Source organism: Photinus pyralis, unplaced genomic scaffold (assembly GCF_008802855.1).
Source record: "Photinus pyralis isolate 1611_PpyrPB1 unplaced genomic scaffold, Ppyr1.3 Ppyr1.4_LG3b, whole genome shotgun sequence".
Taxonomy (NCBI): domain Eukaryota; kingdom Metazoa; phylum Arthropoda; class Insecta; order Coleoptera; family Lampyridae; genus Photinus; species Photinus pyralis.
The window spans coordinates 21211956-21225815 of NW_022170510.1; the positions used below are offsets into that span (position 1 = coordinate 21211956).

General features: G+C 35.7%; 1 protein-coding gene across 2 annotated transcripts in view; it reads left to right on the forward strand.

The window, feature by feature from the left end:
- The first annotated feature begins 2259 nt into the window (after positions 1 to 2259).
- The window catches only part of LOC116167230 (lachesin-like), a 63376-nt gene continuing 51775 nt past the window's right edge, over positions 2260 to 13860 (forward strand). For both annotated transcript variants that reach the window (XM_031482506.1, XM_031482505.1), the window contains exon 1: positions 2260 to 2365. In XM_031482506.1, coding sequence (XP_031338366.1) covers positions 2281 to 2365 — 85 coding nt within the window. In that variant the 5' untranslated portion in view covers positions 2260 to 2280. The remainder of the gene's footprint in view (positions 2366 to 13860) is intronic.

The window sequence follows — 13860 nt, forward strand, 5'->3', positions numbered from 1 at the left end:
GTAATTAATTCAGACAAATTACGACACACCCAGATAAGATTTCAAATCAAATTTTCTAGTGGTACCCAGGTGCTTCCTATTAATCCACACCAACAACTTTTCATATTCTTTATAATAGGCTTTTGCATTTGGATTTTACAGGTACCAACTCTTCTTTTGCTGCTGCAATAAGCCACTGAATGGATGGTGTATTATCTTCTTCAACCGGTCATTTTATTTACAAAGACGGTGATTTTTGTAAACCAACGTCAAGTAACATTTCCATGGAGATCATAGAATTACGAATAATCCGGAAATGTATTCGAGATAACGTCAATATGATTTCATTTTATGTTCCTTATTTTTAAATTATACTGCAGGTATAATAAAAAAATACTATATTAAACACCTGTCTAATTGGGTTTTCGTGCCTTTAAACGTTGCCAGAGTTTTAAAGACTTGATTATACACTTGTTTCTTAATATACTATTTTTATCATTTTCTCGAATTCGCGCTACCTCTTCAGCATTTCGCAATGTTAAATGTATATAGGATTTAGTGAGGGAATCAACACACGTTACACCCCATACGAAAGGCCGTCCAAACTGTCATGGCATCAAAATTATTCCATCTTGGTGTCTTATTACAACCATTGGGTTCCCGTAGTGCGGAAATGTAGACATGTAGACCCAAACGGAGGCACATAGAAATTCTAAAAGATGCAGCCAAGCACCTGATTCTTTTTCTTGTAGGTCTAGAAGACGTGCTTGGTCTATTTCTGAAGGATATGAACTGAACAAAAAATGGAGAAAAATCCGAGTCCGAGTGGCGCGATTATAGAATTCAAATAAGAAAGTGGAAGATAAGGTAGGTCAAAAAATGAACTACGCATTTCACCATTTCACCCCTTGAAATAGAGAAGCATATTTCAACACATAAAAGCTGATGTCTGCCCGTCTGTCTGTCTGAGTTACAAAGGCTCCAAAACTGCATCAGTTACAGACTTGGTATTGGTGTCATTCGATCAGAAATTAAAACTTTTTATTTTCGGGCAACTTCTGAGCTAAAAAAAAGCTCACTCGTGTACTAATGGTAAGGTGGAGTACGTTACACAAATAAATTACTAAATACTAAATTGTGATAATAGAACGCTATTGGAATATTTTAAAAATTCATGATCATAAAAGTGTACTTTACAGAGTGTTTAGTAATTTCTTATATACCTGCAGACATTAGTGTACAGTACCAAAATATTGCGATTTTTGTTAAATTTTAAAAACTCGTTTTCTTTATTTATAGCACCATTAGAAAGCTGAGGAAAAAATTACTAATGGTTCCTTAAAATTATTTACCGAAAATGAAATTTTTCGATTTTTTGGTCATAACTTTGCTATGTGTAGAACAACAAAAACTTTAAAATGGAAAATTAATTAGCATAAAATTCTGCATAACTTTGCCTATTTAAGCGACTTTGTATCAAGCACACCCTGTATAAGAATGTTTTTTTTTATTTCTGTAAGACAAAAATTTTTGAGACAAAATTGCCGCCCCCTAAAATCTGCCGCTCTAGGCTCTAGCCTACTCAGCCTGCTGCAAAATTCGTCATTGCCCCCCCCCCCACCCTCATTACTGTACTTTTAAATTTTTACCTTCTTCAGTATATTTAATGGGTAACTAAATGGTATATAGAAAGAAAGAATACATATATCAATTAAATTTGTTTCACGGCGACACTTTTGTGGCTTAATAAAAGCAAAATAAAAATACTTTATATGCAGAAGAAAATTATAACGTTTTATACTTAAACAATGAATCGCGTGGAAAGCCGTACCGTGCTGTAATGTATCATTAAACTTAAAACCATATATTTTTATTTGACTATAAATCATTGCGTTTATTACCAACTTTTAGAATATTTTTCTATCCACAATGGTTTTTTGTGTGAAGTGACCATACTGCAACTTCTAGATTTAATATTCCTATAGGATCACAATCCAAGTTCATACCGATTGTTTGTTTTTGTGAGCATTAAGTTGAAGACAACAAGAAGATGATTATTGTGTTGGTGTTTAAGCTAAATATTTGTGATAACTTCATTGCTGTGATTTTGAACTGATAAGGCAACCTAGTTTAATTAAAAATAGAAATCGCAAATGCATTTTGAATACATATTTATTTCCGGAAACAATACCTCGCATGTGAGAACCTAATAAATTTATTGCGCAAGCGTTCATTGTCTATTATGTCAGCGTCGCGACGCCAGTTCAGTCGACATGCGGCACGCAGGCCGTAACTACAGCAATGACTTACAAGCGCGCGCGATTAATGTACGAAGTTATTGCAACAGTTCTATGCTTGTTTATATCTACAACTTCAAGTCTTATAGGTACTTTTATTACTCATAGTTAGCAACTAATCCTCTCTATGCTATTTGCATGGTAACCTATTATTAATATGAATCAATTGTCAGGAATTATTAAAGTAAATGGAGAGAACAGAAAATCGCTTCGCCTCGTATAATTGGCATGATATTACAATAATGACCAATTAGGTCGAACTATACCAAAAAGTTTGTAATTGGGGAAGTTGTTCTGTTCCCGATTGTTAAATTATGCATTTCTAAAGCTTGAAATTACATCGGTTTCAAACGCTTTACTCAGTTTTACACTAGGTAATTATATAAATCACAAATCCCATTTGGAAACATAAAAGAAACCACAAATCTATTTTTATTGGGAAATTGGATATGATTTATTACTCTTTGGAGGGTACCTGTTTTTTTTTATTTAATTCATTGCTGGCCAGGCAAAAGTCGATAATCACGGAAAACCTAACGCCCGCCGTAAATGTAATCGGAAAATTCCTTGGAGCGGTTCATAATTTTATTTCCGAAATGAAAATGTTATAGATGGATTAAATTATAAACGAGTTTACCTGACTAACTGTCGCCCTAGTAACAAACGTAAAAGTAATGTACTACGTATTGAGTGAGCACTAACTGTAATTGATATTCTTCCCGTGGTTTGAGTATAGACCTCATTTTAGGCGTCCAGAGGTAGCGCCCCGCTGGTTATAGATGTATAGTGCACATGAACCAAGTTAATATAACACAAAATATACAGGACACCGTGACAACTTTAAATATTAATACTTGAATAATTTAATCGGTTTTAGGTTTACTCGAAAATGACCTTAACTGTTTATTTTTATATGCGACACCCTGTATATTTTATTGTTATCTGACGCAGATTAAAAAAAACTACATAAAAAATATTATAACCAAGGTGATGATACCTGGAGTCTAATCCCGTTTGTTGTTGGTTTTAGCTTATTATCCGAGATTCACTGATTTCATCTATGTACTTGCAAAGAACTTTTTCACACGGACCAATTTGTGGCGCTTCTTGGGAGCGCTACTGAGTTGTGCGTTTTGAAGAAACGTTGCTTCATATGGAGTTATACAAATGAGGGCGACCACCGCCACGGTGGCGGGAAGTGGTCGACTATCGCTGAAAGGCGTCATTTCGATAATTGTGAACTGAAGACATCTGACCTTCAGTTAAGGTTTCGGACGGACGGACAGGCGCCAAATGTTATAACTGGGTGCCAAACTAACTCACCCAAATAGAACTTGGGCTTTATATACAGGGTGGCAATTTGAAAACTTACCACCCCTCATGTCTTAGTAAATAAACGAGATATTTAAAAAAATCAAAATCCGTTTCGGTAATTCGGAGGGAGAATCACAATGACATAGTTGGCGACGCACCCCCTCCAACCCCCTCCGCCCCAGCCACCCCAACTTTTAAATCCTAAATAGTGACCACCATGTGTGATACGTCGTTGGAAAGCTTTAAAAAAATGCTTTCTAACCATACCAAATAGCATTGCATTTAGGTTAGTACTTATCGTGCAGAGATATATACTATATTCCACACGTAATCGGCACCCTGTACTATAATAGTAAACTATTGCACTTAAATGTTCAGTGAAGCACAGATAACAATACTGTTTCCATGGAAACGACGGAAGACTCCTAGATTGTGATTTTTGACGTCTTAAACTCAGAATTTTCAGAAGTTTTAGAATAATTTTTATGGTTTCTGCTATAAAATAGTTTTGTTCGATACACGACCATAAAGAACAAGTTAAAAAGTAATCGTAAACGATTTACATAAAGCGCATTTCCACTTGCATTCATTTCCCATTTGTAAGATGCAACTTCTGTTAAAATCGTAGAAATCCGGCCACAAATATGAAAGATAGCATTGCACATGGGCAATCCATTGTCGACGTGCTACTTCAATTTCAGTTTATGAGAAGAATTTCATTTCAATGCTTTTCTAAATAAGAAAGTTGGAACTGCGCATGCGCAAACCTCAATTTTAAAACTAATGTTAGATTCTCCTTTGTTCCAAGCGCCTAAGTATCAAATTTCACTTAAATAGTTCCATAGATAAAAAAGTTGGCACGGCGCATGCGCAAAATAAAATTTTGAAACTGGCGCAAGATTTTCCTTTATTCCAAGTGCCTATGTATCACATTTCATTTAAATTCTTCCATAAATAAAAAAGTTGGCACTGCGCATGCGCAAAACCAAATTTTGAAATTGGCGTTTGATTTTTCTTTATTCCAAGTGCTTCTGTATCCAATTTCGTTTAAATTCTTCCATAAATAAAAAAGTTGGCACTGCGCATGCGCAAAACCAAATTTTGAAATTGGCGTTTGATTTTCTTTTATTACAAGTGCCTATGTATCAAATTTCGTTTAAATTCTTCCATAAATAAAAAAGTTGGCACTGCGCATGCGCAAAACCAAATTTTAAAATTGGCGTTTGATTTTCCTTTATTCCAAGTGCCTATGTATCAAATTTCATTCAAATACTTTTATAAGTAAAAAAGTTTGCAATTCGGTTTATAAATGGTCGAGATGCGAAAAGGGCATTGTGAATTTTGAATCGATTCGATTCAACTTTTGGCATTGCGTATTATATGGTTAAAGCTATGCCCATATTGAATTTCATGCAATTCAGTTCATAACTAACGGAGATGTAAAAGCGATCGAACATTTCTAAACAAAGTTATCGTTCACACGGACAAATAGATGGACAGACAGACAAAGGAACAGACGGACAGACCAACCGGCAGGCGACAGATAGCAATGCAAAATTATAAACGATCTCTAGGATCGTTAATAAACGGCAAAAGTGTAAAATTATGGAACATGTAAAAAAACGGTTTTTTGTTTTTTTTACAATAACTTTTTTGTAAGCGGTACAGAAAAAATTCCTTCCTTGGTACAAGACTCGACACCATAACGAACCAAATAGCGAAAAAAGTAGAACAATAGCTCTTAAGATAAAAAAACTAGTAGCGTCGCAAAGTTAGCGGACGGACGGACGGACGGACGGACGGACGGACGGACGGACGGACGGACGGACGGACGGACAAAGTGGCCACAATAGCGCATTTTTTTTTTATTTTTGTGGAAATGCGCTAAAAAGGAACCATCTCGTGAAATTATCGCTACAACCGCAAGCTATTTGCATAATTGTAGGAATGTTGTACTTTTTTGTTGATCCATGCCACTTTGAATGGACACACGATCTCTGATGTTTTGGATGACATATGTTTACTCAGTTTTTCATTGATTTTGTCACAAGTGTTATGCGATGTTTTTCTAGCACAATCGTTGATCTGATAGCTTCATAATAGCTCAGGCACTTTAGACAAAAAAATGCCCTAAATTAGACGAAATTAGTAACTAGCTGATTTTTGGTGGGGTGTTAGTATATGATAAGGTAAGTATTTTCTGAAACCCTTACTTCCTCCGCTTGCTTCACCCGGTACAGCGATAGAAAGAACCTGTGACCGGAAAGTAATGAAATCGCTATTGTGCTCCATCTACGGCACCGATTTTGACGGTTGTGGTCTTAAATTGTTCAAAATGACAGTGGTTGTGCTAAATAATAACCACTGCAACAATGCGTAACATTTTGAGGTGTTTTATTTGAAATTTTATGTAAATTTTAGCAATTTTTTAACCGCAAATCCAATAAATAAAGCGCTTTCAGAGCGCCTAAAATAAAGAACTTTGTTACAATTTCGCATCTTTAACATCCTTATCATCCTGCAGAGGATACGATCGATGCATTGGCGCAATCTCCAATACAGGGGGAAACTTGGAAGGACAAGCTCGGGCGCAGTCACAATGTCTATCACACTGGCCTTTACGAACATGTGTATAATTAAATGAAAAAGCTCGTCAGGGGCTTGGTGCAGGGGTGACTTGCTCGTGAGATATCCGGAATCCCCATTCTGTGGGTGTTAGTGGTTTCCAAGCCAATGTTGTACCTGAAGATACACGCGGTGAGAATGGAGAAACGCCGTGTCAGCCGTCGGTTGGAGGACGAATGGCCAAGTAGAATTATGATGAAACTTTCTGGTGAGAGACAGTGTATATCGAAACTGGTCTTTCTACAGATGCGTTCAACAATTTCCAAACTGTTTGCTTCCCTTTTCCGAATCAAGACGAGGTCTTGTCGAATCCCGACGTCGCGTCGCATGTAAAAAGAGCAAAGTCTCTTTTGTGCGGCCAATTTTTTTTAACGTCGTCTTGTATGGTAAAGCCTTTATTTTTTTAGTATTTGGTTTAACGAAAAACATTTTCTAACAACACTCCGCTCCTCATAAGCGCGAATAAATCCTCATCCATCGCAACTACGGCAACTTTGGCTAAAGTGGTCCCCTCGATAACGACCGTCACAATCAAGGTGTCGGTGTCTTGCTTTACCTGCAAGTCCACACAGCGAGATCTTCTGCTTTCCTCACAGGCGTTCGTGCTCATTGATGACTCATACCAGTGTGTCAGTACCTATTAGACATACGAATGGCAAATATCCCGGTTAGCTAAGTCGCGGCCAAACTCCTTTCCTGAGAAGGAATCCTACGTCGACAATGTATTGCACTTTGTAGGTTGGTGGACTATCAGTGCAGCATACTTTTCTATAGTTTCTTCTAACACTGACTTTGTTGTTTTCCTCATGTAAGGCTGATCAAACAACAATGGTGCGGCTTCGGAGCGAGCTCATACGAGATATTCCTTATGGTCCTCTGGACATTTAGACATGCAAGTGATTCTCATAAAAAGCTGATAAGGGCCTACTCGTGTCTCCTTGCCTCTGATTTTTAATGTGCCGTTTACGACGCGATGTTCAGTGGTTTACCATCCGCACGTTAGTAAGGGGGGTATTTCAGTGGGGTAAAAAATGACCCCCCACTCCTTTGACGGAAATACACGTTTTGAAGCACCAAGATCGTGGAATCAAACATCAAACAACATCTCAATGATGTCGGTCTGTCGCTCTGTCGGTCCGTCTGTAGGTACTCTCATTTCCGGCTAAACGGCTGAACCGATTGGACTCAAATTTGGTACACATATTCTTAGCAATAAATGGACATACGCAGGTGTGCGGGTGGCATCTGTGCTAGACATTGCAATTTTTTAATGTTTTATTGTAACGTCACAAAAATTATCAAACATTTTAAAGAAAACAGTTTAAAATGCCATGAATTGTTGTAGTGGATATTCTTTAGCATAACGACTACTATTCTGAACAATTTAAGTCCACAACCACCAAAACTGTGCCGGAGATGGAGAGCAATTGCGATATTATTGTATTCGCGCTACTTAAGTCTTTTTTATCGCTCTACCGGGTGAAGCAAGCGGAGGAAGTGAGGGGAACTTTCAGAAAATACTTACCTTATCACACACTAACAACTCACAAAAAATCAGCTAGTTACTAATTTTGTCTATTTTTTAACCTAAAGTGCCTGGGCTATAAGTTTCTCCACCCCATAAACTCAAAAATGTTACTTTCATCGACTAATGCCATTTACTGTAGAGAATAAGTTTTTCCTTTCGACATATGATTTCCATGGTTTAAAATGACTAATAAGAAAATCTTCCATGCTTCCGGATGACGCTATTGGGCTACATATCAGGAAGGTCGGGTGTTCGAATCTGGGCTAAGGTAAGCATTTTTCATCTGTGGCAGAAATGGGAATTTCCTTAGATCAGTTTCGAGCATTCTACCGACTACTCCTAATCAGGTTATCCTGGAGTTTTCCTAATTCGTAAGGGAAATACCGGAGTAGTATAGATCAACGTAAGATCTTCTGTAGGGGCACCTCTAAAAAGCATTATGTAATTGGGCGAAACCCTGTTGAGGGCCCAGAACAAGAGAGGGACAATAAATAAATAAACAATATCCACTACTTGTTACGGGAATAATTTAAGAAATTAAACTGTTCTAAAGCTTTGTAAAAACCTTTTCATTCATAGTTGTCGTGTTCTTCACCCTCCGCACCATCTATGTGTACGCAAGTGCTTTTCACTACCCTACATATATACAAAGCATTGTTCAATATTTTTAGTTGAAGGCAACTGATTGTAATTTGTAACACCTTGCAATATTTTTTCGTCTCAAGCATATCTAGTTTTAATTTCACCGTCTTTGACATCCAAGTTATGCATTTATCTTGTCTCTACTGACAGTTAATTAACTTCTAAGTTAATGTCTAATACCAACTTGAATCCACTGCAAATGAACATATCGACATTCAAAGGTGGAATCGTGCTTATCAAAGATGATTTCCCGTGACCTCATTAATAGTGAAATTAGCTGAAACTTTGTAACGTAAAGGATTCCGCGAACAATAAGACAGCATAATTTAATTACGTAGCATAATTGAATTTCATGAAACAACAAACTAATAGGTCAAAAGTGTACGCCGTGTAATTGATTCGGTGTGGGAATTCGTTCTAACTTTGCAGGGACTGTTAATAAATTTTAGTTTAAGTTGCGGGCTTGAATCTACATGTTAACATATATTTCACCATAAACAGAGGGACGCCGTTTAAAATTTGTGGCTCGAGGGGATAGATTTTAGGGTAGGATTATTACATCCCAAGAGAAGCATCTGTTACCATCATCAGTATTTCGACGTACCTACTTACTTAAACAAACGTGCAATTAAGCGATATGTATGTTCATTCGTTGTATTAAACTGCCTGCTGTTCCACGACTTGTCTATACGAGTTCAGAAATTCTACACATAAGTTACATTTGTGCAGCGGACTCTCGATTGTTACGGAAGTTATACGAATTATCGTTTTGTATTAGTATAATAACGGAACTTGCTAAAGTACACAATACTGAACACCAGAACAATTTCAATAAATCCTTCCTTCGTGCAGAGGCTAAAATGGAGACGAACGACCGTCGAGTATTGTTTACAAGTGCTGTAAAACTTGAGCTTTACTATGTGGGTATATGTCGATTTAAATGAACAGAAATGCTCCTCACGTTGTCCAATCTTTACGTGCTCAAGCGTTACGAGTGTTACTTCAAATTGAACTGTAATATCTCGTTTTCTACTGGAATTCACCACTGGATTAAAATTGACTATTGCACTAATAAATTTTCCATTTTATAAGATACGTTTTCAAACAGTGCTGAATACTCATCAACTCTATAGAATTTATTGGTAAGGATGTAGTACTGCTACACTTTTAATATCACAGCATAGATCACCTACCAGTGAATTAATAAATAATGCTATTAGAAATATATTCGTATTATGCTGTCACCGCACCGCGGATCATTGCTTACTAGGTACTCATAATGGAGTATTTATAATTAAATTGACAGAATTCGTTGAAGGATCAATGTCTCATAGTTGAATTTAGTGGTTTCATGTAGTCCTAAATGACCCTGTATGACGCCGATAGAGCAAAGGTACTAAATATTGCCGGTCTTGTATAATGCGTGATTGTAAAAGGACGAAAATCAAGAGGAAGTGTTACATTATATTACACCATCTTTATAGGTACAGGGTCAATACACTTAGATTCAAATAGATATTTACATAAAACTCAAGAAAATGACCCATTACTGGCGAGAAATAATGAAGTACCAGGCCCCAGGGCCGAGTAATTAAAATTTCCGAATCAGGCGTCATTTTTACTGACGAGTTTTGTATTAACATTTTTATTTGTTACTCAGTTGTAAACGTTGATTAACAAGACAAAACGCAAACGGGTAAACGTCATGTTTAAACGCTACTGACTTGTAAAACTGACAGCAGACTTGTAAAACTGATAGCAGACCTGTAAAAATTTTACAAGTTAGTAATCTAGTAATTTCATTGGCCAGAATTAATGCGAAGTCTCTGTTACATGGATCACATGATATTTTAGACATTTCTTCAAGATCAATTTAAGAACTAATTATTTACGTTTACAAATGAGTAACAAATAAAATATTGTACATTATACGCCAGGTAATAGTTTTTACTGGCTCTAGGACTTCTCCTATCGCCAGTAAAAACTCACTTACCTGGCTAATAATGTAAAATACTATTTTCCGAACTTCATATAGAACTTTTGTTGAATGCAAAGTGTCATTCGTTAGATATTATCAATGTGACATTATAGTTTTGTGGTTACTAACACCGTGGGCTTACATGGGCCATGTCCCCAAAAAAAAAAACAACAAAAATTGATTCCAGTGAATATAAAAGTGTACAACACGAATAGCAATAAAGTAAAGTACAAAGAAAAACGCCCAATTCAAAAAATTACAATAAAATTGGTTGTCATAGAGATTCGTTGCTAACAAACTTAATAATAAGGTGTTGGAATAATAAGTATGAGAAAACGTTATTCCAAACACCCAAATTATATGAAATAAATACGGCCTTCTGCATTACTATAAAACCAATTTTGCTTCTTTTCTTTTTATATATAGGTACAGTGTTTCAACCCAAATAAAGTTTGCTATGCTCAACACCTCTATATAAAAGCAAATTAAGCCGAAATTTAGTTACTTAAACTTATATAATAATCAGCACCAAAGAACACTTCGAGCGTTGTATACGACTGCAATTATGTAATTATGGTACACATCGCAACGTAGTAAACCCTTTTATAGTGTAAATAATGTTAATCCGCGTAGCAATTACGCGGAGTATGAGGTCGTGTATTTTATACAATTACAGCAAATTTTGTTGTACCAACGTGAATAAATGAATAGAACTTGTTTCTATACCATATTCCAACTAAAGTCCGTGAAAAGCTGTGCTAGTAACTATATGTATATGAATTTGCAAATGAAATTTCATGAAATACAAAATAAGAACGTTAAACTGCCTATATAATACAACTTATTGAGAATGGAATGCTGGTACGTATGCAAGGTTTTCAACCTGGCAACAAAAAACAAGCCTTATATGTTTGAAGCGAGGTTTGAAGTTCGCACAGAATACCATACTTACATTATACGCAGTGTTTTTTATTAAAATATTTTAGATTAAAAATTATCTATGAGCTTTTCAACGTACTCATTACCAATTTTTTAGCTCATCAGTTAGTTATTTTACAAATCAAATTTAAAAAGAATAAATTCCTTAAAAATATCTTTACCTCAACTTGACAAAAAAAACTCAAACAACCCAACGCCCTTTCTCTGATTGTTTATTTCACTTCAGGAATTATTCAGTGCTTCTCTTACCCAGTACACCGTTCATTGCGTGGGGACTCTCTACGGTGCCTCCCTATGTACCATACTCCATTTCTCAAATATATAGGAGTGGTAGGTACGAGGGTGGTTTAATAAGCTTCCCGTTTTTAAAGAATAACACTGATTCAAAGTCAAAATATAGTTTGTTCAAAACCGTCAAATAAAGTCATTATACGTTCAATTTTAGGAGAAAAAATTACACATGATCCAGAAGTAGATAATGAGCTCTATGATGTATCAGTAACGTTAAACTTAACGTGCAGGTTATTTTGCCTATACTAAATAGCGCAAAATAACGGTTTTCGACAGGTTTTATAAGTTTGACGTTTCTGATACATCACAGGGCTAATTTTTTGATTAGGTACTCAAATAATAACCAAACATCGCTCTAATAGTCCTGCAGCTCATAACACTTCTGTGTGTAAGTATGCGTATAAACAAAATTCCTAGGACAATTCTTTGTGGGTTAATTACTTGAGTGTATTGGAAAAAACTTGGGTGGACATTCCCTACCCCCCCATTCTCAGTATCACATCATCCAAAATGGCCATCATTGTTCCAATACCATTCCGTTTGTGGGTGTTTTAGCGAAAATGGTAAGAGTTAAGAGTTTATATTTTATTATATTTAGCTTCCTAGCATGTGCTATTGCGATAGCCGTTTTTTGAACATTTCAAAATTTCATCAAATGTCGACGTTTTAGACCATTTTAAGCAACTTTTAAAGAATAAAATTTTTTTCCGTCTGTATGTACGTACGTACGTACGTTTCGTTGGCAATTTTCTGAGAAAACGGCTCGACGGATTTTGTTGAAATTTTGTATATATGTTTTAGGCATACCGAACAGAAAAATAACGGGCCGGATTTTTGAAAAAAAATTTTGGAGCGCCGTAACGGCATCGAACTTTTTTTTTCAAATAGCAACCTAAAATTTTTATTCTATTATTTGGAAGACCTTATTTTCCTGTGTACAACCTACAAAAAATTGGGCCGGGTTATATTATCAAAAAACGGAGAAAAAAATTGTCAAAGTCAAAAAATTGTGTTGCATATGTGCAAAACGCAACGATCTTGTTTCTGAAGCAATTTAAACGAAATTTCTATGGTAAGTCCCTTTAATAAAAGCAAACAAAATTCATGCGCAAAAATCGTGTTGCGCATGCGCAGAAATGCAATTTTCTTATTTATGGAACAATTAAAACGAAATTTGGATGGTAGGTCCTCCTAATAAAAGAAAACAAAATGCATGCGCAAAAAATCGAGTTGCGCATGTGCAACATCCAACTTTCTTATTTATGGAGCAATTTTAACGAAAATTGGATGGTAGGTCCCTCTAATAAAAGCAAACAAAATGCATGCGCAAAAATTGTGTTGCGCATGCGCAGAAATGCAACTTTCTTATTTATGGAACAATTTTAACGAAATTTAGATGGTAGGTCCTTTTAATAAAAACTAACAAAATGCATGCGCAAAAAATAGTATTGCGCATGTGCAACATCCAACTTTCTTATTTATGTCATCATGGGGAATAGATGAAAACATGTAATCAACTCTACGCGAATTTGTTTGAAATAATCTATGCTATAAAAATGGTCGCTTAATGTCAAATTTAAGTTGCCCATTAGTGTGTATTTTTTATTAGTGTCAAATTGCGATTTTTCACAACGAATAAATTGGAATGGTATGTTCGATAACAGTTCAAGAAATGTTTGACGTATCCTGAAATCGTGTAATATTGGTTGCATACAATTCCACGAATTGACGGTTTTCTCTTCATAGCATGAGCTAGGTACAATGCGAAATTTCATCAAATGTTGACGTTTTAGATCATTTTAAGCAACTTTTAAAGAATAAATTTTTCCCGTCTGTAAGTGCGTACATATGTTGGCAATTTTTGGTTTCAGCTAGGAAGCTATTCTGTCAAGAATTTGACACCTGGTTTTATTTCATATTTATTACAAATTTTTTTACAACTCAAATCGTTAGTCTAGAAAAATCACTTTGTCAATATTCTGCTATAAAGATATCAGTTTTTGATAAGAATATATAATAATATTTGTTACATTATTTTATTAGGCGATGAAAATACGAGTATAGCACCATGGAGGATAACATAGGACACATATATACCTAAAACCAGGCCTAAAACCTTTTGGTTTTGACATTTTCGACATTTCTGGAATTATGTTTGTTTTCACTGTCAACTTGTCAACACTGTTGCATTTGTAAGACAAACAACACTGTAGCTCTATAGAATCCACCTCCTCGGTATCTCGCCTAAATAAAATCCTTACCAAAGA